This window comes from Cetorhinus maximus, chromosome 17, assembly GCF_964194155.1.
Source record: "Cetorhinus maximus chromosome 17, sCetMax3.hap1.1, whole genome shotgun sequence".
Taxonomy (NCBI): Eukaryota; Metazoa; Chordata; class Chondrichthyes; order Lamniformes; family Cetorhinidae; genus Cetorhinus; species Cetorhinus maximus.
This window is the reverse complement of record NC_135895.1, coordinates 40,873,486-40,897,756: the sequence shown is the minus strand read 5'-3', so window position 1 is coordinate 40,897,756 and position 24,271 is coordinate 40,873,486. Positions and strand designations below refer to the sequence as shown.

Sequence of the window (24,271 nt, the reverse complement as noted above, 5' to 3'; positions counted from 1 at the left end):
CAACTACCCTCCCGACCACCCAGCTATCTCCCAACCAATCCAACCCAACAACCCGTACTGGCCACGAGGCTACCCCGTGAACCCCACCCTGACTAAACTCCCAACCCTCCTAGCCCCCTTTGATCAGACCTGCCTACCCCCCAAATAACTACCACTCTGATCAGACCTGCCTACCCCCCAAATAACTACCACTCTGATCAGACCTGACTACCCCCCAAATAACTACCACTCTGATCAGACCTACCTACCCCCCAAATAACTACCACTCTGATCAGACCTGACTACCCCCCAAATAACTACCACTCTGATCAGACCTACCTACCCCCCAAATAACTACCACTCTGATCAGACCTGCCTACCCCCCAAATAACTACCACTCTGATCAGACCTGCCTACCCCCCAAATAACTACCACTCTGATCAGACCTGCCTACCCCCCAAATAACTACCACTCTGATCAGACCTGACTACCCCCCAAATAACTACCACTCTGATCAGACCTGCCTACCCCCCAAATAACTACCACTCTGATCAGACCTGGTTACCCCCCCACCTAACTCCCACTCCCACCAGACCCGACTACCTTCCCGACCTATCCCACCTACCCACTCACCCACCTACTTGGCTCACCTACCTACCTGCTCACCCACGTACCCACCCTACCCATGCCCACTCTACCCACCTCACACACCTACTCACCTCCCCCAGCTACCCACCCTACCCACTTACTCACCCACCTCACTCACCTACCCACTTAACCACCTCACCTACCCTACCCACTTACCACCCTACCCACTCACTCACCTACTTACCTCGCCCATCTACCCACTCCATGCATCAACCCACCTCACCGACCTATCCACCCTATGCACTTACCCATTCACTCATCCATTCACTGAAATTCAGACTGGACCTTTAAACTTACCATATGGCAGCTAGTGTCGTAAAAAGTGGGTGTATCCTATCTTTACCCCCACTCTACTCCACTTGGACAGAGTTCCCCGATGGACATGTGAGGTAATGCACTTGGAAAGGCCCAACAAGGCAACGGATTACACTATGAATGGTAGGACCCTGGAAAGTACTGAAGATCAGAGGGACTTGATGTGCATATCCACAGATCCTTGGAGGTAGCAGGGCAGGAAGATAAGGTGGCTAAGAAGGCATATGGGAATACAAGAGCAGGGAGGTTATGCTGGAACTGTAAAAAATGCTGGTTAGGCCACAACTGTGTGCAATTCTGGTCACCACATTATAGGAAGGATGTGATTGCACTGGAGAGGGTGCAGAGGAGATTTAGCAGGATGCTGCCTGGGCTGGAGGGTCTGAGCTATGAAGAAAGATTGGATAGGCTGTGTTGTTCTCCTTAGAGCAGCGAAGGTTGAGAGGGGACCTGGTAGAGGTGTATAAGATTATGGGGGGCATAGATAGGGTGGATAGGAAGGCACTTTTTCCATTAGTAGAGGGGTCAATAGATTTAAGGTAAGGGGTAGAAGGCTAAGAGGGGAGTTGAGGAGAAATTTTTTCATCCAGAGGGTGGCGGAGTCTGGAACTCACTGCCTGAAAGGGTGGTTGAGTCAGAAACTCTCGTAACATTTAAGAAGTATTTAGGTATTCACTTGCATTGGCCAAGCGCTGGAAAATAGGAATAGTGTAGTCAGATCTTTGTTGACCGGCGCAGACACAATGGGCTGAATGGCCTCCTGTGCTGTAAACGCCTGTGAGTCAAAGAGACGCTGTGTATCTCTGGAATAGCGGGCTCGGAAGGTCCCAGAAGAAATGCGAAGGTAGCATCGAGTTGAGGGAATTTACGAGCACAGAGGCAATCTGACGATCCAAGCCTATGTTGTCAAGCAAAACAGGCACATGTTACTGGAGAGCTGGTGAAAGAATGCCCGGTGTGGATGTACTGTGATCTTAGGATGAACAAATTCAGCTTTTTATAGCTGTTGGGAATCATTTTCAAAGGGAAGTATTGCCAGGGGACCATAGATGTTGCCAATACAGGAGGTCACTTGGACCATTATGTTCATACCAACAATAATTCATGTGTTCATGCATCATGATGGAGGAACTTCAACTTTATGAAATACATTTTATTTGGAGCTACTGCTTTGCATTTGTACCTTGCAGCACTGTACTGATATGAAAATGTTACCAAAACTATACCAGTGTAATCCTGCCATGTTAACCTTTAACCCACATTTAATGCAACTAGATAACTTGGCAGTCCCTCTTTCCGCCAACAGCATTTCTATTGCTGGAGAGAAGCAGAGACCTGGGTAAAGCCCACCTCAGAGGGCAACTGCTGCCTCATTAACCATACAACACACAGTGAAGTTCAGTAGCAACACTAGGCTGCTACTTAACCTGCTGCTAAGGATTCAGGAAGAATGCACTAAACTTCCCAGTTTAAATACATTATATGTTGTTATGACCTCAAATGACATTGCTGTTAGATTTGGGTTAGTAGCTTAATGGTGTATTCTACAGAGAGCAAATGCTGCCAATTGCAAACAATGATTTTTAATGTGGTTTGCTTAATAAGAGTTATTGTTTAAGGGAATGTTTTGTTTGCCTTTGCAGTAAGGTAATTCCACTTTTTAAACTGTCTTTGCTAACATTTTACCACTTCATACTCATGTCTACTCTTGCAGTGAAACTAGCAGAATTTCACCACCAAACAGTATATTGTTTGGTTGGTCTTTTGATTTTACTGTATCATGCAGCTCATTGCTTGGGATTAAATTTTACAGTTGCATCTGATTTGTAACGAGTAGCTGATTGAAACTCCTCTGATAATCACATTGTCTTCATTGACAGTTCCCTGGAGGGATACTGCTGTGGTTAAGATCTGTAAGGTAAATGCTGACTAGTTGCATTCTTAGTTGAAAAAAATATGAAATGGTTGGTAGAACCTTGTGTCATTTCAAAAGCTCATTGTATCCAAGGATCCCTCAACAAAAATATCATTCCAAAAGAGTGAGGTATCTCCACATCTCTGTATCTTGAAAGATTTTAGTTGTTTATAGTTGTTCATTTCCCTAGTCTGTAGGGACACAATTCCTTTTTGTTTGAAAACAATGCACTTAGAAACCTTATTGCAGGACAAAGCAGGCCGCTTGATTGGCACCACATCCACAAACATTCATTCCTTCCACCACCAAAGCACAGCAGCAGCAGTGTGTACCATCTACAAGACACACTGCAGGAATTCTCCAAGGCTCCTTAGACAGCACCTTCCAAACCCACAACTACTACCATCTAGAAGGACAAGGGCAGCAGATAGATGGAAACACCACCACCTGGAAGTTCCCCTCCAAGTCACTCACCATCCTGACTTGGAAATATATCGCCGTTCCTTCACTGTCGCTGGGTCAAAATCCTAGAACTCCCTTCCTAGCTACACTGTGGGTGTACCTACACCACATGAACTGCAGCGGCTCAAGAAGGCAGCGCATCACCACCTTCTCAAGGGCAACTATGGGTGGGCAATAAATGCTGGCCCAGCTAGTGAAGCCTGCAAACCCGTGAATGAATAAAAAAAAAATTCCAAGATTTTATACCCATGCAGATCGAACAGCCAATACTTATTTTGAATTTTTTTTGTAGTCTTACCTTCCAAGGTGTCTGTTTTTTCCAACCTGAATGTAAGCCAAGGAAAGCATTGTATTTATATCGTGCCTTTCATCACGATAGGACATCCCAAAGCACTTTATAGCCAATTAAACAAATTTTCCTGTCAGCGGGTGGGGGCGGGGCCTGCTCGCCAACGTGGAATGACGTCGGGCTGAACTCCTGACGTCATCCCACATCATTTGCATTTTCAGGTCGGTGGGGGCGCAGCCAAGTCAGCTGTGAGCCCGCCTACCTGTCAACGCCCTATTGAGGCCATTCAAAAAACAATTAAACCAATTAGTGGACCTGCCCGTCCAACCTTAAGGTTGGCGGGCAGGTCAGGAGCGCAGGCGGCCACCTGAAAAAGCATGAAACCTCATCCACAGGTGGGATGAGGTTTCATGACTGAATTAAAAAATTAAGACTCACTTTTACTTATAGTTATGTCCATGTCCCAACTCATGTGATATTGTCCCCCTGAGGCAGCACTTAGTCTCCTAAGGAGGCTCCTTCACACGCATACACGAAGGAGTGCACTTCTGCATTTGGCATTCCCCCCCACCCCCCGTACAGGAAGCGCATAGCGCTTCCGTGCGGACATCATGCTGGACGGGCCTTAATTGGCCCGCCCACGAAAAATGGCAGCACATCCCCAATAGGGGGCGCCGATTGGAGGGCCGCCCACCCACACCCGCTGCCGCAATTCCCCCCAGTTGTGGGGGAAAATGTTGTCCAATGAGAACTTTTGAAGTTTAGTCACTATGGTAAAGTAGGGAATGCAGCAGCCAATCTGCACACAGCAAACTCCCACAAATAGCAATGTGATAATGACCAGGTAATCTGTTCTTGCAACATTGATTGAGGGATTAATATTGGCCAGGACACTGAGGATAGCACCCCTGCTCTTCTTTGAAACAGTGTTTTTGGATCTTTACGTTCACCTAAGAGGGCAGACAGGGCTTGGGTCAATGTCTCATCTGAAAAATAGAACCTTTGACAGAGGAACGCTGTCTCAGTAATGCACTGGAGTGTCAGCCTTGACTATTGTCCTGAAGTCCTGGAATGGGAAATGAACCCACAACTTTCATTCAGAGGTGAGAGTTTTACCAATTGAGCCACAGCCGGCATAGCATTTTGAGATGTTGAAAGTGCCCACCACCCCCCTGCTCCATCCATTTGTTTCTTATGATCTACTTTCTGTTTATATTTGTGGCTTCCTTGTTGCTGCCCAAATGTATTTGGGTTTTACTCTTCGTATTCTCCAACCTGTAATGATGTCAGACTTACATGTCCATTGTAGCTGAAGAATTCTGCTTGCAGCATAATGAGGGGTGAGAGTGTAGCTTTTGCTAAACCCAGTAATTCAGTAGCTTGCGAGTGACACCAAAGTGTTTATTCCTCCATCACCAGCCATGATTATTTTTTTTATTTAAGTATGTTCCTTCTGCACCTTACCTGTGGTATGTCTCAGTTCCAACCAACTCTGGTCTGTACCAATAGTCCATTAAATTTATTTTAGGACCAATGATTTCCTCTTTACTCACCAAGCATTGAATAGCTTTGAAAGTTCTTTTCCTCTTTGCTTTGTGAACATGATTTTTTTTTGGATTTATCTCAATAAAGTTCGCAAACAGACTGCTCATTATTTTGGATGAATATGATAATGTTCTAGTTCAGCACCTGTCACAGAATTCAGGCCTGTCATTGAGTATCTCCAAATATTTAGTGCAGATGTAGCAGAAAAGGTATCAGATACTTGGGTCCATTTCTAAATCAACACCCTCACTTTTCCCTAAGGCTTAAAGTGCCATTTTTTTTTTGTCAATGTACCAAATTGCTGTTAACATCCAGTTTTTTTTGCCCCATTAAATGAGTGTCATATTTTCTCCCCTTATTCTATGCTACAGATAATACTTTACTTCGTTTTCATAGATGTAAAGCCATAATAGTAGTAATTAACATCCTCCTTAAAACCTACTTCTTTGAATAAGCTTTCAATCACCCCTACTAATATCGCCTTCTTTGGCTCAGTGCCAAATTTTGTCTGATTACACTCCCGTGAAGTGCCTTGGGATGTTTTCCTATGTTAAAGATGCTCTATAAATGGAAGTTGTTGTAATTTTCTGTGCATAAACTGTGAGGACATCAGACTGAATTTTACCAAGCCTCTGGAGATGTCCTGGGAGGCAGGGGGGCTCATAAAATGGCGGACGAACATGTCGGGAGGGGAGCACGATGTCTTTCTGCCACTATGGGACATGTTCTACTTTGGAAAGCTAGTTGGTGAAGGATAGTGCTGGAGTCAATATTTACTCAGTTTTGTATTTATTTGTGAGGTGAAACATTACAAGCATACACCTCCTAACTCAACTCCCGTACAGTTTCACTAAGTATCTCTTTATATGTACTCAAGTGTAACCCCAATTAATGCCTTTCACCTTCATATAATTAAATATATTGATATATAATTAACAGGACATTTGTCAATGGTGTAAGCAGCAACAGCATGGCCACCCACTGACTGGAGGTGGGTGGCCAATCAATACAATTAATTGTCCAATTAACAACCACTTCCTGCCCCACTAGCATTTAACCAGATTAGGACAGGACGCAGCTCCATGGGGAGATTGCCAGATATATGGAGGCAGCCATCCAGAGGGTTCCCAAGGAGGTGCCTGTGTGCAGCACGATGCTGCCACTGGTGGATCACCCCTCCGATTGCTGGGGCCTGACTCCCTGGCCTCGGCACATCTTAAAAAAAAATATTTCCTGCCCTTCAAAGACGCCGCCTTCTTCTGTCTGCAGACATAGCAGTGCTGACCTCTGTCAGTTGTGCAGCCGAGGTTGCTGCATGCTAGCCGTCTGGTTCAACAGGTAGCTCTGAGAGACGGACTGCTCGGAGTCCTACCATCCACCTGTACAGGCTTGGGAACTGCTTTTGATCCCGGCAGCAAGACCTCAGGCCTTCCGACAAAATTCTGGCCTGTGGTTCTGCCATTTTCATGTTTATTTATCTGTGCCGCAGTCTGTAAAGGCCAATCCTTCACACAAGGTACAGGACTGTATACACTGAAGTGGTTTGGTTATAAGTAGCAACTGGTTCTTCAAGAAAGGTGTGAACAAGTAGATGCATTTACTGAAGCCCTTGCACCAATATCATTTCCATGCAAAATAAAAAGCTTGCCCTGTAGTAACAACACTACAGCTTTTATATTACAGGGCTGCTCTCCCGGCACATTATTGAAGAAAGAGGAACATTTTATACGCTGAAACAGAGTGTCTATTTATGCTCAGTTGAAATATTTCTTGATTTTCTACGGTATCGGTACAGTTTTTAAAAAAAATGTAAGAACAGTGAGTCTGACGCAGCAAAAAGAAACTTGGCAGAAGTAGCTTCTGGAAGGAAAATTGGGTTTAGGGGCTGTTACTGTATGTTAGTATCAGTGCCGATAAATGTGATATCATCATTTACACTTACAGAACCAGTGGCACTGACAGTGTACTTTATTCTCATTTTCAGGGTTTAATTATTACATCAGTTTCACAAAGCAGACATTAAAAAGATGTTAAGTCAACTTTTCATGACTGTTTCCAAGTATATTGAAATATTAATTTGTTATTGGGAAGGCCGTGCAAATGCTATCTCACTTTTTCAGTTCACGTTTCCCTTTCTTCACTCTGCCCCCACCGTGTTACTGCTGAAAGCAGCATTTCTTAGGAATTCTTCTGTGATTTCTTTCCTCTTCTCCCTCTTCTATTTTCCCCATTTTCTTCCCTCTCCTAAAAATGCTAACTAATATTAGGATACAATGTTGTGGGCACTCCAAAATCTTGCTTAATTGATCATTTTTATCCGTGATCTGTGCTGAGCAGGCCTGAATAGACCCATCGCATAATGTTCACAACAAGTACACTTTCCAACATAGTCACTGGATAATGATCTGGAGTAGGAACCCTGTTTATGTTTTTTCTCCTTCTCCCCAGCCCAGCAGCATTGACAATTGTAATGATCCAGTTGAGGTCACTTAACACAACACAAACTGTGAAATGAACTTGGACCCTTTGTGGAGTGTGTGGTTGTTACACACTGGTATAATTACCAAATAAACCATTGGCCAACTTGAGGCTTTAAAAAAAATGACTACTTTAATAGCATTTGTGCTGTGATGGGGCACTTTTTATGTAGTGACTTTTCTGTTAGTTGAGTAAAAATGTTCCTTACTGTATGGTAGTTGGGAATATTTGGCAAATCTTCTGAGGATTTCTAGAACATAATTAGTGTGTTTCTTTAATGCAGTGGTTAGTTATATAATAGTGTTATAATGGATACAAGACCACTGCACTTTCGCTTAGCACACTGTTACAATAAGTACAGAAGTATTGGATCTTTTTAAAATTAACTTCTTTTCTTCCCTGTCATATTACCCAATTATAACCCCACTTATATCGCTTGGTTAGTGGTATTACTGTTGTCTCTGAGTCAGAATATTGTGGGCCTGATCCTCACTCCAGGGGCAACATTTTCCCCCTGGCGGGGGGGATGTGCGGGAGCGGGCACAGGTGGGCGGGTTCCCGATTGGCGCCCCCAATTGGGGATCGGCTGCCATTTTACGTGGGTGGGCCAATTAAGGCCCGCCCAGCGTGACATTCGCCAGGAAGCGCTATGCGCTCCCTGTGCAAGGGGGGGGGAGGGAGTGCGCTCTTTTACACATGGGTGCGAAAGAGCGCACAGATCTCCCCGAGGCAAAGTGCTGCCTCAGGGAGATCGGCTCAGATTTGAGACTTCAAATAAACATGAGAAAATAATTTCGCTGCCATGTCCCCTCACGTGACACTGTGGATGAGTTGGGACATGTCCATAACTTTTATTTTGAAATATTCTGAGATTTTTTTAATCACTCATGAAACCTCATCCCGCCTGTGGATGAGGTTTCATGCTTTCTCAGAAGCCCATCAGGGCTCCAGGCCTGCCCTCCAACCTTAAGGTTGGACGGGCAAGTCCATTAATGGTTTCAATTAGTTTTTTAATGGCCTTAATAGGCCGTTGACAGGTTGGGGGCGGACTGCCGACTTGGCGACGCACCCGCCGACCTGAAAATCCAAATGACGCGGGGTGACATTGGGATGCACGCCTGACGTCACCCGCGTCATTTTACGCATTGGCGAGCAGGCCCCGCCCCCGCTCGCTGAACAGAAGATTCTGTCCCAGGACTTCAACATCTAATCTAGGCTGATGCTCCTGTGCAATATTGAAGCAGTGTTGCATTGTTAGAGGTGTCTTACAGGTGGCATATTAATCTGAGGCCCTGTTCAGATGAATATAAAAGGTCCCATGGCACTGTTTGAAAAAGAGCATGGAATTGTCTGAATGTCCTATTCAACATTTGTCTCTCAACCAATGCTACCAGAAAAACAAATTAACTACTCATTTAATGTATTGTTGTTTATGGAACTTTGCTGTACATAGATTGGCTGCCATATTTACCTGATGACTTTTCAAAAGTATTTCAGTGGTACAAAGCACTCCAAGACATATTGAGTATGTGAAATATGTGATATAAATGAAAGTAAGAATTTCAGAAAATAGCTCCTCATCCTGTCTTAGGTCATGGATCATCAAAAGGAAAAGTAATCAATCATGATGGCAATGCCTAGCATTAATGGAAGGTATAAACTCTAGAAAATTTATCCCCAAAGAGAAAATGAAATAATACCACCTGCATGATAGAAGTTAATAATCAATCAATTATGATTTGCTTTCATGGTTTAAGATGACATGCAATTGCTGCGTAATTGGGGATATGTATTAATAGGATGGACAGCAGAGTACGTATGGCTTGCTTAGTTGCATTACTTGTGGTTTACTAAAGGAGTCACAACTACAAAAGAGGTGACACATAAGAAAACAACCGCAAAGAATTGTTTGTGAATATATTAACAGCATCTACCTGTGTAAATACGTGGCTTGATGAAGCAGAGTGTGACTATGTGGTACTGTGTCTAAGCAGGTATTCTTACACTTAATAATTATACTGTTCATGGTTCAATATAATGCTACATCATCCTAGTCTACAGAAAATCCTAGCACACCATCCTGTGCCATTTATTGTTGGGAATAGTCATACAAAAGCATACCATTTTTTAACATTGATTCTACCTACACTAGTATTCCAGGTAAACTAGTTTTGTAAGTCATCAAGGATGCTCACAGTTCTAGAGCTTTAGTAGAGCTAGCTAACAGGAAAGGATTTTTGTTTTGATCATTCCCTGCTGAATTATTACATTCTTAAATGCACTACTGGACAATATATGTTATAAAAATGAATTATTGGCTGCCTGTTGTGTATTCTGACCTGTTTCCTTTCCTTTTGAAGTCAATGAAATAGAAAATTGGGTGGGTGGATGGATGTATAATGAGTAGGCAATCCATGGTGTAGTATCTCTCCTCATTCTCCTTGAAAACTCTGTAAAACTTCACAATAGAGTTAACCATATGATCCTTTATCATCTCTCTTGGCCCCTATTCTGCTTCAGTAATATCCTGTCTTGAAATGAGTCATAACATACTCCAGCTAAACATAGAAAAGAGCAAAGCTATTGTTTTCGCTACCTATCCCTCCTACCCAGACTCTCATTAATGATTCCAGCCGTCTCCCTGGGTACCGTGAGGCAGAAGCAGACTCCTTATATCCTCAGAGTCCTGTTAAGCCCAAGATGCATTTCTGAATATCTTCTCCTATCAAGGACCATTTATTTCAACCTATATAACACTGCCCACTTCTGCCACTACCCTACTCCATCCGCCAGTGGAAACTGCCTTTGCCACCTCCAAACTCAACTCGTCCAATATAAAAGCAAAATGTGCAGATGCTGGAGGTCTGAAACAAAAACAGAAAGTGTTGTAAATTGTCAGCATTGGGCAGCATCTGTGGAGAGAGAAATAGAGTTAACATTTTGAGTCCAATATGACTCTTCTTCGGAACTAAGAAGAAGTAGTTACAAAGAAGAGTCAGATTGGACCCAAAATGTTGACTCTGTTTCTCCAGGATAGTTTCACCTTTTCTGGGTGGAAGGGAAGAGGTGGTGGGGGGGCATAACTTGGCATAGGGGTATGAGGGGGACCTTTTGAACTTACGTTTTAAAAGGTCCCCTCAGGCACACTGGGGTTTATGACTTCTCTAAGAAGCCGTGAACCATGATTCTTTAAAAACCTGGCCCTGCTCCATGTAAATTGCAGACGAGTAGGAGATACTTATTTCTGTAATGGAGCCCGCCAGGTCAGGAATGTGGGATGCAGACTTCTTACAGGGAGCAGCCCGCACCTTTTAAGGACGCTCATGAAAATTGCACAGCTTGGGAAACCTAGAATCAGGACACACCAGCCATTTTTAAGGGGCTCCTGAGTCAACCCAACTCAGTGAAAATCCAAGCCTATATATCTGTGAAGCATCTTGAGAAATTTTTTACATTCTTCTTCTTTTGGCTTCTCCCATTTTACTTGGGGTTGTCACAATGCTGGTTGATCAGCCTTTTCCATCTCTTCCTGTCCGTCACCCATTCCTCTTCCAATCCCACTCCGTTTAAATCTCTCACCACTGCATCTTTCCATATGGTCTTAGGCCTTCTTCTTCTCTTTCTTCCTAGCAGTCCCATCTCCATAAATCTCTTCACCACATTTCCACTCTCTCTCCGCCACAGTTGACCATACCATTTCAATTGTTTTGCTGCTACTTTCTTCGATGCTCCCACATTCTTCATTGACCTCCTGATGTGCTGGTTCCTGATGTTATCCTTTGTCGTCACTCCACACATCCATCTCAGCATCCGCATCTCATTAATATCCAGTTGTTCTTCTCTTCTTGATGTTGCCCAAGTTTCTACACAATGCTGGTTTCACAACTGTCTTGTAGATTCTTCTTTTCAGTTTCAGCAATACAATTTTCTACATTAAAGATGCTACATGTAATTGTGGCGGTGCTGGGTGTAATTTATACATGGGTCTAGGTGATTGTCCTAAACCATGTAAATGTCATTCTAAGTGACATGCAAACGACCGAAGATTAATTTCCCGCTTTGGTATCGATCTAGGTACCAATTATTCCCCCTATAATGCAAAAGAAATCAATTATATTTGGGGATTTATTTTTAAAGAAACAATAAAACTTTTTTGCATTTCTTCAACTGTAATTTTTAAATTTCAATCACCTTTGAAACCCTTTCTTTAAAATAAGGTTCCATTACCTGTCTGAAAAAGTTCCATGTTGTATTTTAGTTACAATGTAATTTTCATAAGCTTACTAAGAAAGACAATTATAGATTTTGCAGTACAGTGCCGCTGGAGTTTTTTTTGTCCAAATTATTTGTATTATTATTGATGTTGCCTAAGTTTCTGCACAAGGCCAATCTCACAAGTGTCTTGTAGATTCTTCCTTTCAGTATTGGAGTTTATATTTTTCAGGCTGTTAGAGCTTACAGAGAGGGACACTGTCCCTTTAAGACTGAGCTAATCATTTAAAATGTCTATTACTACACATTGTAACAGTTTCTTCCATACCTATACACACCACATTTAGATAATAAATATGGGTTTTTTAAATGGTCTATGTATAGTTCTTGTGAGTAGCAGCTTTGAAAAGACTGTTTAGTGATAGCACAACCCATCATGCCAATCTCATTAAATTGAGCCCACAAATCCACAAGCCCATCTATCTGTAGTTTTCTTTGGTTCTGCAGGCAGTGGGGGGATGAAATCTTCCATATGGTTCAATGCTATTCTCTATCCTGACAAATTATAAACTAGGTGATTTTAGATTTCTAGTAGTTCAGCCCTATCTTTGCTGTGTTCTGTGTCAGATAGAATAAAGTGGAAGAGGAAATCTCTAATGAACCAGACGTGTGACAGTTAACCTTCAGATTTTAGGAAGAAGGGAATGAGGGGGAGGTGGAGAGAGAAAGAGATGAAAAATAGTAATCATTGCGCTATGGACAGGATTATCTTCACACGATACCAACGACCTAAACTGGTAGTCTAGTGGTCTTAGTTTGTTCTTGAAGAAAAAAATATTTTTTATGATTAATGGAAAAATAGATAAGGGTAAATTTTGTGGTGAATACTTAAGGTTAAGGCTAATACGGGGTCACTTTTCATTTTTCTTGCTCAACTTAAAAAAAATACATGTAAATGTATATATAAATTTTATGTTCTCTACTAAAATATTTGTTTGCAATGCTGTCTGTTTGCATTTTCTTTATACAGGGGTATGTTTTTCAGGCTCTGGAACTGGACCATATGTGGTATATTTTGTTAAGATAGTAAGAAAGAAGAATATAACTGGAATAGGAGAAAAGAATGAAAAATAAAGATGGAAACTTAAAACAAAAGAAACATTTAAATAACTATTAAGCGTGAAATGGAAAGGTAAATGAGAGAGAATTAAAAATAAACCATAAATAAACATGGCTTCCAACTGCTTCTAGAAGTCAAAGATCATGAATTATGCTCATTGTAGAAGAGTTTGCTGTTCTTTTGTAGTCCAACTTGTTGAGACAAATTTGAAAAGGTGATGCCTTTTTCCCCATTCAATCTTCTCCTTTGTGGCAGCTCTCCTGCTTACTGTGACCCAATCAACCAAGAAAAGCCCTTCAGAGCAAAACTGACTGATGCAGAGAATGAGATGCAAACCCCATTTACAGGGACTGAACTTTGGCACAAGGTGGCTTTGTTTAATCAATCTTATGTCACCATATAGCAATCATTTAGCAGGCACCTGCTGAAGGGAAAAAAAGGCACAAGGTAATTTTGAGAAAGTACCAGCAGTTTATTGTAGGATTTGACATTTCTCATCACATCCTGCAAATAATTATTACAGTATATTTTTGATAAATTAAGTTGATGTACTCTAATTGACATTCAGAGTAAGCATTACTTTCCTTAAGCTTTCATTATTGCTGGACATGTCAAAATGGCAATATGCACATTAAAATGGGGTTTTGAATGTTAATCAGGGAAATTCTAGGACAACAATTCAACTAGATTGCCAAATAATTCTCTGCTAACCTGGGAGAGAAATAATTATTTACCAGTTTTAGGTACTAAATTGGTTTTTACATCCTCACAATTAGCCACCCTGTGCAGAATGTGTCTTTTCTGTGAATAATTATGCAATTTAATTAGTGATGGTGTCAATGTGTGAAGTCAAACAAGATAGGTTAAAAATAAAATAGCTATTCTGTTTTTAGTGCCATCAGAATTATCTAACAAACTTTTATCAATGTACAAGTGTGGAAGGAAATCCGATGTTAGGATTTCTTAACCACCTTCAAATTTTAATCATAGCAAAAAGCTGGTTCTTAGTAACTGGCTTCACTGAAGTAAGCTAAGGTAGGTGCTGCCATACAGGATTTCTGTGCTCATCTTCTTAAGAAGCTACCTAGAGCTTCCTGATGACACTTTAGTGAAGAGCGCTGCCTAACGTGTTAATGGATTTTCCAAAGAGGAAGACCTTTAGTTTGATATGGATTTATTTAATCTCATCCAGGGCAGCAGTGCAGCACTACATTTGGTTTTACTCCCCCTGGCATTAAAGGGGAATGTGTGCCAAATCAGTAACCACTGGTCTCTGCTGAAAATTGTGTCTCCCTTAGGGCAAGATCGGGGTTGACTATGATGCTTCATAGACGGAGAATGATCACTTGGGTAAAGTATGGGAAGGCAGGCTGCACCCATTGAACCAGAATCTAACAAGAGCAACAGACTATTTGATTGTGTATCATCACAGTGGAGCCTGAATATACATGCATTTTTTAACCAAGTGACATTCCTGGATAGTGCTTAGGAGTGTGAGCTTTGGTGTTTCTTTTCTAGCTCTTGAGTTCAGGTGCACCAGTTTCACTTTACTGAAATTAAATTTATCAGCACAGATTAAACCTGGGAGCTTCTGGGCCATGTGGCTCATAGACGATACATTTAACTACTTGAACTTTTGAATAGTTTTTTTTAAAAATCAAACAGGATTAAATTTGAGACTAATTCTGAATCCCAGGCTTCTCACTTCATGATGCTATTTTTAGGATTGAGAGAACAAGGCATTGTGGTCCAGGATACCACTAAGGTTAACAATTTGGTAGTAAGAGAACTTGAGTTCAGCAGCAGAAATAAATGGGATATGACAGTAAAGCAACCTGGAATGAAGATTATTAGAAGAGGTAATCTATAGGGGAAAATAGAACAGAAGGCAAATATTGAAACCTGTCAGAATTATACTGCTTGTATTGCAACCAGCTCTGTTAAAAAGAACAGAATGAAACCATAAATTACAAATTTCTTTCTTTGCTTCAGAAGAACAAAACGTAATTCATTTCTCCGTGGAGGTAGGACAGTGCTTGCAACTGATAATAACTTGGAATAAGAATGACTTGTTTGAAACGGTTGGTAGAATGTTGTATCAAGCGAGCAGAGCAGGTCACATTGCAACTAGGCATGACATCACTGTGCTGGTTAAAGCTGGTGTGAAACTAAGTATGCAGTAGCTAGAGCTAGGGATTCCCATAACTCCCTGAAGCAATTCAGGGCTAATGCAATGAGTACATTAGAGAAATCACATCGATCCCAGTTATTAACCCAACAGTGCAGCAGTTCTGCATGCTCAACAACACATTTAAAATTAGTTTTCGTTATTGTCTCATAGAATCTTGCAGGTGAAGACGACTTCAAAAAAAAGAACTGAAGTAATAAGCTTTGTTTGGAGAGTATTTGGAGGTCTTTTGTGTTGTACCCATAATGAATTGTCCTAATTATTTATATCAAATAATTTTGATATAAAATTAATTTATATTTTTTTTGTGTTATATTTTCTTCATTTACTAACAGTCCAACTACTAAATGATTATACAGAAATCAAAGGTTGGCTTCGATTGAACCTATGAAATTGACATGTAGATAATTAGAAATGGGATACTGCTGCTCTGATAGCCTTCATTTGAGGTTTGAGTTACAACAGTTATATTTGACGAAGTTCAGAACGCGATGTGCTTTACAGCTCACAAGAACATGTTGGGTTTTTTTTGAAACTCCATTTTAAGCTTCGAAATATCATACTACTTATCTAAGGAAACCAATATTAAAAGGAAATAAAATAATCCAAGGCTGTCACACAGCACTGTCAAGTAACATTTCTGGGGGAAAAAGTAGATGCATTTCACAGTGAATAACTTAGTGGGTCAGTGATCTTTCAGGAACAGTTGTGTAGTGAGCAATTATGCTATGCTTGTCCTGTGTCAATACTATAGAAAGTGGGAATTAATAATGGAAAATAAGGAGATGGCAGATGAACAGGTATTTTGCATTGGTCTTCACTATAGAGGATGCAAGTAACATCAGAGAAATAAATCAGAAATTGGGAGGGAGGAACTCAGGAAAATTACAATCACCTCACCAGGGAAGTGGTACTTAGCAAATTGTTGGAGCTGCAGGCTGACAAATTTCCAGGTCCTAATGGACTTCATCCTCGGGTCTTAAAAGAAGTGGCTAGTGAGATAGTTGTAGCATTGGTTTAATTTTCCAAAATTCCCTAGATTCAGGGACGGTTCCATTAAATTGGAAAATAGCAAATGTAATTCCAAAAAGGGAGGGAGACAGAAAGCAGGACACTACAGGCCAGTTAACATCTGTCATAGGGAAAATGTTAGAAGCTATTATTAAAGATGTTATGGCTAGACACTTAGAAAAATTCAAGGCAATCAGGCAGAGTCAACATGGTTTTGCGAGAGGGAAATCATGTTTAACCAATTTACTGGAGTACTTTGAAGAAGTAACAGGTGCTGTGGATAAAGGGGAACTGGCGGGTGTACTGTACTTAGATTTCCAGAAAGCATTTGATGAAGTGCCACATCAAAGGTTATTGCAGAAAATAAAAGCTCATGGTGTAGGGGGTAACATAATGGCATGGATAGAAAATTGGCTAGCTAACAGGAAGCAGAGGGTAGGGATTTATAGGTCATTTTCTGGTTGGCAGGATGTAATAAGTGGTGTGCCACAGGGATCAGTGCGGGGGCCTCAGCTTTTTATAATTTATATAAATGACTTGAATGAAGGGACAGAACATATGGTTGCTAAATTTTCTGATGATGCAAAAATATGTAGGAAAGTAAGTTTTGAAGAGGACATTAGGAGGCTGCAAAGGGACATAGGTAGGTTAAGTGAGTGGGCAAAGATCTGGCAAATGGAATATAATGTGGGCAAATGTGAAATTGTCCATTTTGGCAGGAAGAATAAAAAAGCATATTATCTAAATGGTGAGAGATTGCAGAGCTCTGAGATTCAGAGGAATCTGAGTGTCCTTGTGCATGAATCACAAAAGGCTAGCATGCAGGTACAGCAAGTAATTAGGAAAGTTAATAGAATGTTATTGTTTTTTGCGAGGGGAATTGAATATATAAGTAGGGAGGTTATGTTTCAGTTGTATAGGACACTGATGAGACCACATCTGGAGTACTGTGTACAGTACTGGCCTCCTTATTTAAGGAAAGATGTAAATGCGTTAGAAGCAGTTCAGAGGTTTACTAGGCTAATACCAGGAATGGGCGGGTTGTCTTATGAGGAAAGGTTGCACAGGCTAGGCTTGTATCCACTGGAGTTTAGAACAGTAAGAGATGACTTGATTGAAATATTTAAGATCCTGAGGGGTATCGAACTTAGGGTCACGGTTTAAAAATAAAGGGTTGCCCATTTAAGACAGAGATGAGGAGTTTTTTTCTCCGAGGGTCGAGAGTCATTGGAACTCCCTTCCTCAAAAGGCAGTGGAAGCGGAGTCTTTGAATATTTTTAAGGCAGAGATAGACTCTTGATAAACACGGGCGAAAGGTTATCTTGGGTAGGCAGGTTACAATATCAGAACAGCCATGATCTTATTGAGTGGCGAGCAGGCTTGAGGGGCCGAGTGGCCTACTTCTGCTCCCAATTTGTATGTTCGTATGTTGTCAGTAGAGCTGACAGTATCTAAAAGGGCACAGAATTGTGATTGCTGTGTTCATTTATGAAATACAGACTTTGAAGAATTTAAGCAGATCAAGATCGAGCAGACTATTTTCAAAGATACTTTGCAAAAGATCATGATCTTCCTTCAGTAACTACTTTCAGCTACCTTCAAAAACAGTTCCTCTGACATGTCCTCCTTCTTCCTTAACCGAGGTTTTCCACCCACGGTCGTTGACAGGGTCCTCAACTGTGTCCGGCCCATCTCCCGCGCATCCGCCTTCACGCCTTCTCCCTCCCAGAAACATGATAGGATCCCCCTTGTCCTCACTTATCACCCCACCAGCCTCCTCATTCAAAGGATCATCCTCCGCCATTTCCGCCAACTCCAGCATGATGCCACCACCAAACACATCTTCCCTTCACCCCCCCTGGCAGCATTCCGTAGGGATCGTTCCCTCCGGGACACCCTGGTCCACTCCTCCATCACCCCCTACTCCTCAACCCCCACCTATGGCACCTCCCCATGCCCACGCAGAAGATGCAACACCTGCCCCTTCACTTCCTCTCTCCTCACCGTCCAAGGGCCCAAACATTCCTTTCAAGTGAAGCAGCATTTTCACTTGCATTTCCCCTAACTTAGTCTACTGCATTCGTTGCTCCCAATGGGGTCTCCTCTACATTGGAGAGACTAAATGCAAACTGGGCGACCGCCTTGCAGAACACCTGCGGTCTGTCCGCAAGAAAGACCCAAACCTCCCTGTCGCTTGACATTTTAACACTCCACCCTGCTCTCTTGCCCACATGTCTGTCCTTGGCTTGCTGCATTGTTCCAGTGAAGCCCAACGCAAACTGGAGGAACAGCACCTCATCTTCCGACTAGGCACTTTACAGCCTTCCGGGCTGAATATTGAATTCAACAACTTTAGATCTTAAACTCCCTCCCCCCTTCCCCACCCTGTTTCTTCCCCCTCCCTTTTGTTTTTTTCAATAATTTATATAGATTTTTCTTTTCCCACCTATTTCCATTATTTTTAAATCTACAACTGTAATACCTTGTTAGCCTTTCCACCCCACCCCCACTAGAGCTGTACCTTGAGTGTCCTGCCATCCATTAATTAGCACATTTTCTTAGATAATATCACCACCTTCAACACCCCTTTGTTCCTTTTGTCTGTGACATCTTTTGATTATCTGCTCCTATCACTGCTCGCTTGTCCCTACAACCACACCCCCCCAACTTCTCTCCCCCCCCTCCCCCACCACCACCTCAAACCAGCTTATATTTCACCCCTCTCCTAACTATAGTCAGTTCTGCTGAAGAGTCATGAGGACTCGAAACGTCAACTCTTTTCTTCTCCGCCGATGCTGCCAGACCTGCTGAGTTTTTCCAGGTAATTCTGTTTTTGTTTTGTATCTTCCTTCAGTAGTTTGCTCCAATATGTATCATAGCCATTCTTCCTTCAGCTTGCAGGAAAGAGATCTGTTTCTTAATGTTATCCTTATGATTCAGGAGCCACAATGCACAATTTTTGAGCCATAATGGATGGTGATCACTGATCAGATACCCCACCTAGTGGATACATTGAGAAATATCAAACTTTAATTTGTGATTTATATGCAGCTACCTGTTTCTTGTTGAGTTTAAATGTTAACGTTACAGACTGTACACAAAGTTTGCAGGAAAATTTAACCCAGGGTTAAGCTGTTTCAGGTTTAAGCAAATGAGTTTGGTTGATGAGAATCCATTTCTTGAGATATTAACTAGACTGATTGTAAGTCCTCTTTGAAACCTAAACTCTTGGTTCAAAACATGCAAAGAGTTCAGTCCGAAGTTTGGAACCAACGTTGCTTTAAAATCATAAATACCATGTCTAAATTATTTTCTGAACTTGAAAAACTGCATATTTGTTATAGCTTTAGCTAAAAATTGGGTTATTTTTCAGTTTTGACAATGCTGAACTGCATATTAAGTTCTAACACAGTTAGAGTTAAGTTGGTGATGTGTAGGCCTGATGAAGGAATGTTTTATCTTAAAGGCTAAGTTCCCTTTTAGCACACAATCCTTGGCGATGACTGCTGTGAAATTTAACCAGCCTCTCATTTCACTAGCTTGTAAAGAAAACAGTTAAATATGTTTGCTGGACTAAAACTGTGGATTTTATTCACGTGAAATTCTATTGACTGCACAATACAAAGGATGACAGCAATGCAAATCTAAATATAGATTAACGTTGTACTGGAGGTATTTTGTTAAAGGAGCATATTAGTGCTGGTGATCACCACTGTAGAACATTTCAACAAAAGTAAACATGACTCGATTTTCTTTTTGTCTTCAGAGCTAATTAATGTACCCTTTAAAGCTGAGGGGTTTTTTTTGTGTGGTGGTGGTGGGGGAGGCGGAGAGATTAAAGCAGCACCGGTAACTAAAATTTAAAAACTGATTCGCAGCTACACAATGATTTTATTCTTATGTGAAAAGGTACTAAAATGAATGGCTGTAAGTTAAATGCTATACTTTTTTAGTGTTAAATTGGCAGGCTTCTCTGCTTTAGCTAAAGTCTATGATTGTTGAACTGGTGGAGAAGTAAATTAATGTAAAATCTCTCAACGATACCATCACGTTTCTGTGGAAAAAAAAAATAGCTTACACAATATCCTGGTCTGTGAGAAATGGCTTGGTGTTTTCTGTGGTGACTTAAATATTCCTGTCTGGTAGAACAAAGGGTTAACGATGGTTGGATTCACTGGGGATTAAAGGTCTTTGCAGCCAATCTTGTGGCTCCTCGGCTTATTTGCGGAGAGAGGAAAAAAAAGCAGCAAGGTTTAATTCTCGGTGTCTGAACACAGTCTGCAGAACATTGATTTCTGGCCCGTCTGGTTTTAAGTAATTGTCCCCTCTGAAACGTGTATTCTTCCAGCAGTCACACAATGGCAGGAAGCACACAATTCAATGAGCACTGGGTGGAGAGGGGGATGGGGGACAGGGATGGCGGTTGGTGGGCGGGGGGGGGGGGAGGGTTTCACTGGCAGGCCTGCACTCAGCTTTTCGGCCATCTGTTGGTTCCCCCTTGCAGCCACAGTTGTTGTTGTATTCTAGCTCAGCCTTTGTCCGGCTTGGTAACTGCGCAGCCAATCAGCGCGCGCTTGTCGGAACTGCTGGGAGGTGATTGGCTCCGGATCGCAAGGGGGGGTGGGGGGGGGGGGGAGAGAGAGAGAGGCGGGGATTGATGAAGAGCCTGTGGGAGACAAAGCCGCAGCTCCTGGATCTCCTTCTGATTCGCTGCGGAATCGCCGGCAGTTTGCGGGGCGGCGGAGCGGCTTCTGGGCAAGCCGGGCCTGGGCTGGACCACCACCACACGCGGGGGTGGGGTGGGGTGAGGAGGGGAGGAGAGAGAACCCCCCCCCAACCACCACCACCACCACCCCCCCCCCCCCCCCACTACATGTACATGTAAACATTTCTCTTTTATTTATAAATAAAATCAGGCTCGGATTTTTTCCTTTTAGATAGAATGTGTTGCACGGAACACATTGTTGTTTTAAGCGGTTTTATTTGGCTATGGGATGTTGTTTCCGGCCGCCCTCCTTCCCCCGCCCCCCGCCCCGGGCTGTGGTTGGTACCTCTCGCTGATGTGAAAGGTCACGGGTCAGCCCCGCCTTCTCTCTCTCTCTCTCTCTCTCCCCCCCCCCTCCCTCTCTCTCTCACAACCCCCCCCCCCCCCCCCCCAACCACCTCTTCCTCCTCCTCCAGCTGGAACATGAAGCCTAGGCTCTACTTCCACTGAGCCCACAATCGTAGAGCTGGTTTCTACGTTCATTCATCCCATGACTGTTACTGCTTTTATTTTTCCTCCTCTTCAACCAGGAGCCTTTAAACTCAGCACGAAACAACAACAAAAACAAAAAAAAAAGGTTTAAGAGCACATCTGAAGCAGGGATTCAGAAATACTTCAGAAATGTTAAAGTGTAAAGCTGTATGATAACATTTTTATATAAAGAAAAATATTAATACTGCGTAGACAATGTACAACACAGTTTGGAATATGGACAAATCTGATGCAGACTGGAGAGAAGTGATGATGCCCTATTCAACAGAGCTAATATTCTACATTGAAATGGACCCTCCAGGTAACACAAGTCTTACTATTTTATCTTGCTCTCTTTTTTTATTCTCTCATTCTTTAGTTACTTAAAGCCTGAGTTTGTTGGGTTTTCTCCTCCCCCCTCTTTGTTCCTTTTGTGTTTTCACTAGTCTGTGCAGAGCTTTTGCAGTTTTCTGTCCTACTGCTGGTCGGGCCTGTACCCCATTTACTCTTCAGGGCATTGCACTGATTTTATTCTATAACCCTTGGAAAAGCTTTTGACATAGTGAACTTGGAAATCATGGTTGCGCTGACACTTTTTTTCCTGAACAGTACAACGTTTTGTACACATTCAAAGCAGAATTTATCTGCTGTCTGAAACTTTATAAAGAAGGACTTCAATAATTAATTTTGAGTGCCTGAGTCAAGGTTCTTGTCAAATGGGGAATATTTTGGTTGCATTTCTTACAATTATGTTTTTTTTGAAGAAAAGAACTTTTAAAAGCTGGTTTCTGTAGAATGCTAGGAGCCCTGTTATCACAACCAGGAGAGGGAAAGTTTTGCATCCAAGGGAGTTAATGTGAACAGCATAGGCAATAAGAGGATCTCTTTGTAGGCCACATTAGCCCTGCAGATAGAATAAAAAGCAGCTACTTAGAAGCAATATTTCTAAAGTCTAACATTGGCCTACTTTTTCTGGAGAGGTAAAGGTAAGGGAAAATTGAGAGTCCGTTACATTACAAAGATATGAAGAATTTTCTAAGAGATTATTAATTAGGAGTGATCACTCCAATTATTGTATTCTGAGGGTGTATTTAGAAAAGTACAAAATAATCATCGTCGGCCCTTTGAGTGCTATGGTTTGCTTTTTTTTTGGCCATGTCTGCTCAGAGGATTTTTGAGTGAAATAATATTTAATTTGATTTGTCTCAATAATTCTGCTGTCAGAGTATCCATTTTTGTAGGCGGTTTGGGCTGGTATGGCTAAATGTGGAAGTTTCCAAGAGAATCTGGTCCTCTTGGAGTTAATAATGAAAAGATAAAAGTTTAATAATGCCCCTCTTTTTTAAAACAAAGAGTCCCAACAGATTAGGAGACAATGGAGAGTGTGAGGATCTAACCGTTTTCAAATAAGGATTGGGGGTTGGGGGTAGGTGGTAATGATGGGGGGTGGAGCTTTGCAGATGTTTCATTTTAATATTTATTGAAGAGAAACATGATTCTGCTTGAACTTGGCGTCATTTCTGTTGGAAGCTGGAGTGTGCTTTATGAGCTTTGAATACCTAATCGGTATGTGAACTCAGCACTGCTCTGATCCACTGGCCAGCCTCTTCCCAGCAGAGCGCTGCTACACAGACCATGAAATCCTGGTAGCCTGGCGACTTTCTGGATGTGATTGTAATGATAAGAGTTTGGCCAGACTTCCCCCTTCTTCTGGCTGCTGTTCCCTTTGGATCACCACAGATCGTGTTGCAATGTCTAGGGATTCTTAGGTGAGATTACAGAGGCAACATCTATTTCTGCAACCAGCCATTTTAACATTTTATTTTATACTTGGTGAGTTAATGCAGTAGATGTGTTGAACAATTTTAAAATAGTTGATGTACATTTTTAAAGGAATGTATTGCTTAGTAACCCTTTCAATACCAACTGGTTTGCAATCTTGCCCCTGGACATTTTGTGTCAACTGACATTTGCAAAGATACTAGTCAAAGCTGCAAAATACACCTAAGTGAATGACAATAAGGAGCATGATGTGTTTTTTTTAAAAGAATAAAACTAATTAAAGCCACAGTAAAATTTAGGGACTGGTGCTATAATGCTGGCAGGAATATAATTTGTATTCTGAAGATGTACAGCCACCGCCGAGTCCTTGCAAATGATGTCACTTAGGTTTGAGAAGACAATAGCACAGTGAGCAGAACTCTTTGCAAAAGTCAAGACTATTGATTTTTTATATTTTTCCAAAACCTCTGTGCAAAAGTGAAAAGTAACTGCACTTGCAACAGAGCAATCATTGGCCTATTTTTACCCACTATTTGTTTTCATACGGTTACCAGATGCATAGTGATAGGAATTAACACCACCTTCGTTACATTAATTTTTTCCAGCCTTCACATCCTGATGGGACTCAGCCATGTACATTATGCAGCTAAGATTACACAGCCACTAAAGGGGGCTGGGAGAAGAGCGGGGGGGTGATCATGTCTCAACCCCCTGATAATGTCACAGCAGTAAGCCTCCTTAAAACAGCTGAGCATTGTACTAATGTTCTATCAGGGGGTTGCTTAACTGTGTTATTGCAGTTGATTTCCTTGTTAAATTACCAAGTCCTACATGGAAGGCCACAGAGAGAGAAAAGATACAATACAGCATATATTGCTAGTACCCTGTAAAATTTTTCAATCAAATTTTGAAAAAATCTAATTAAATGCTTTGTTATTTTTGTATTTCGGGTCTTTTTGGCCAAATGCACCCTCAATGTACACGTTAAAAATATAATGCATTTTATTGTTCAATGCAATGATGGGGCAGATTCTTATATTTTGAGCTTTCAGTGTTAATGTAAGCAAAGATTATTTTTAGCAGCAATAACT

General features: G+C 41.8%; 1 protein-coding gene across 4 annotated transcripts in view; it reads left to right on the top strand.

The window, feature by feature from the left end:
* The window catches only part of pik3r3b (phosphoinositide-3-kinase, regulatory subunit 3b (gamma)), a 614,009-nt gene that overhangs the window by 546,536 nt on the left and 43,202 nt on the right, over positions 1 to 24,271 (top strand). Inside the window, exon 1 of one of the 4 annotated variants that reach the window (XM_078561063.1) lies at positions 21,315 to 21,720. The exons of 2 other annotated variants lie outside the window; for them this stretch is intronic. In XM_078561063.1, coding sequence (XP_078417189.1) covers positions 21,615 to 21,720 — 106 coding nt within the window. In that variant the 5' untranslated portion in view covers positions 21,315 to 21,614. Of the gene's footprint in view, positions 1 to 21,314; positions 21,721 to 23,030; positions 23,168 to 24,271 lie in introns of those variants that run through there. One more of the 4 variants, XM_078561065.1, reaches the window with a different exon arrangement.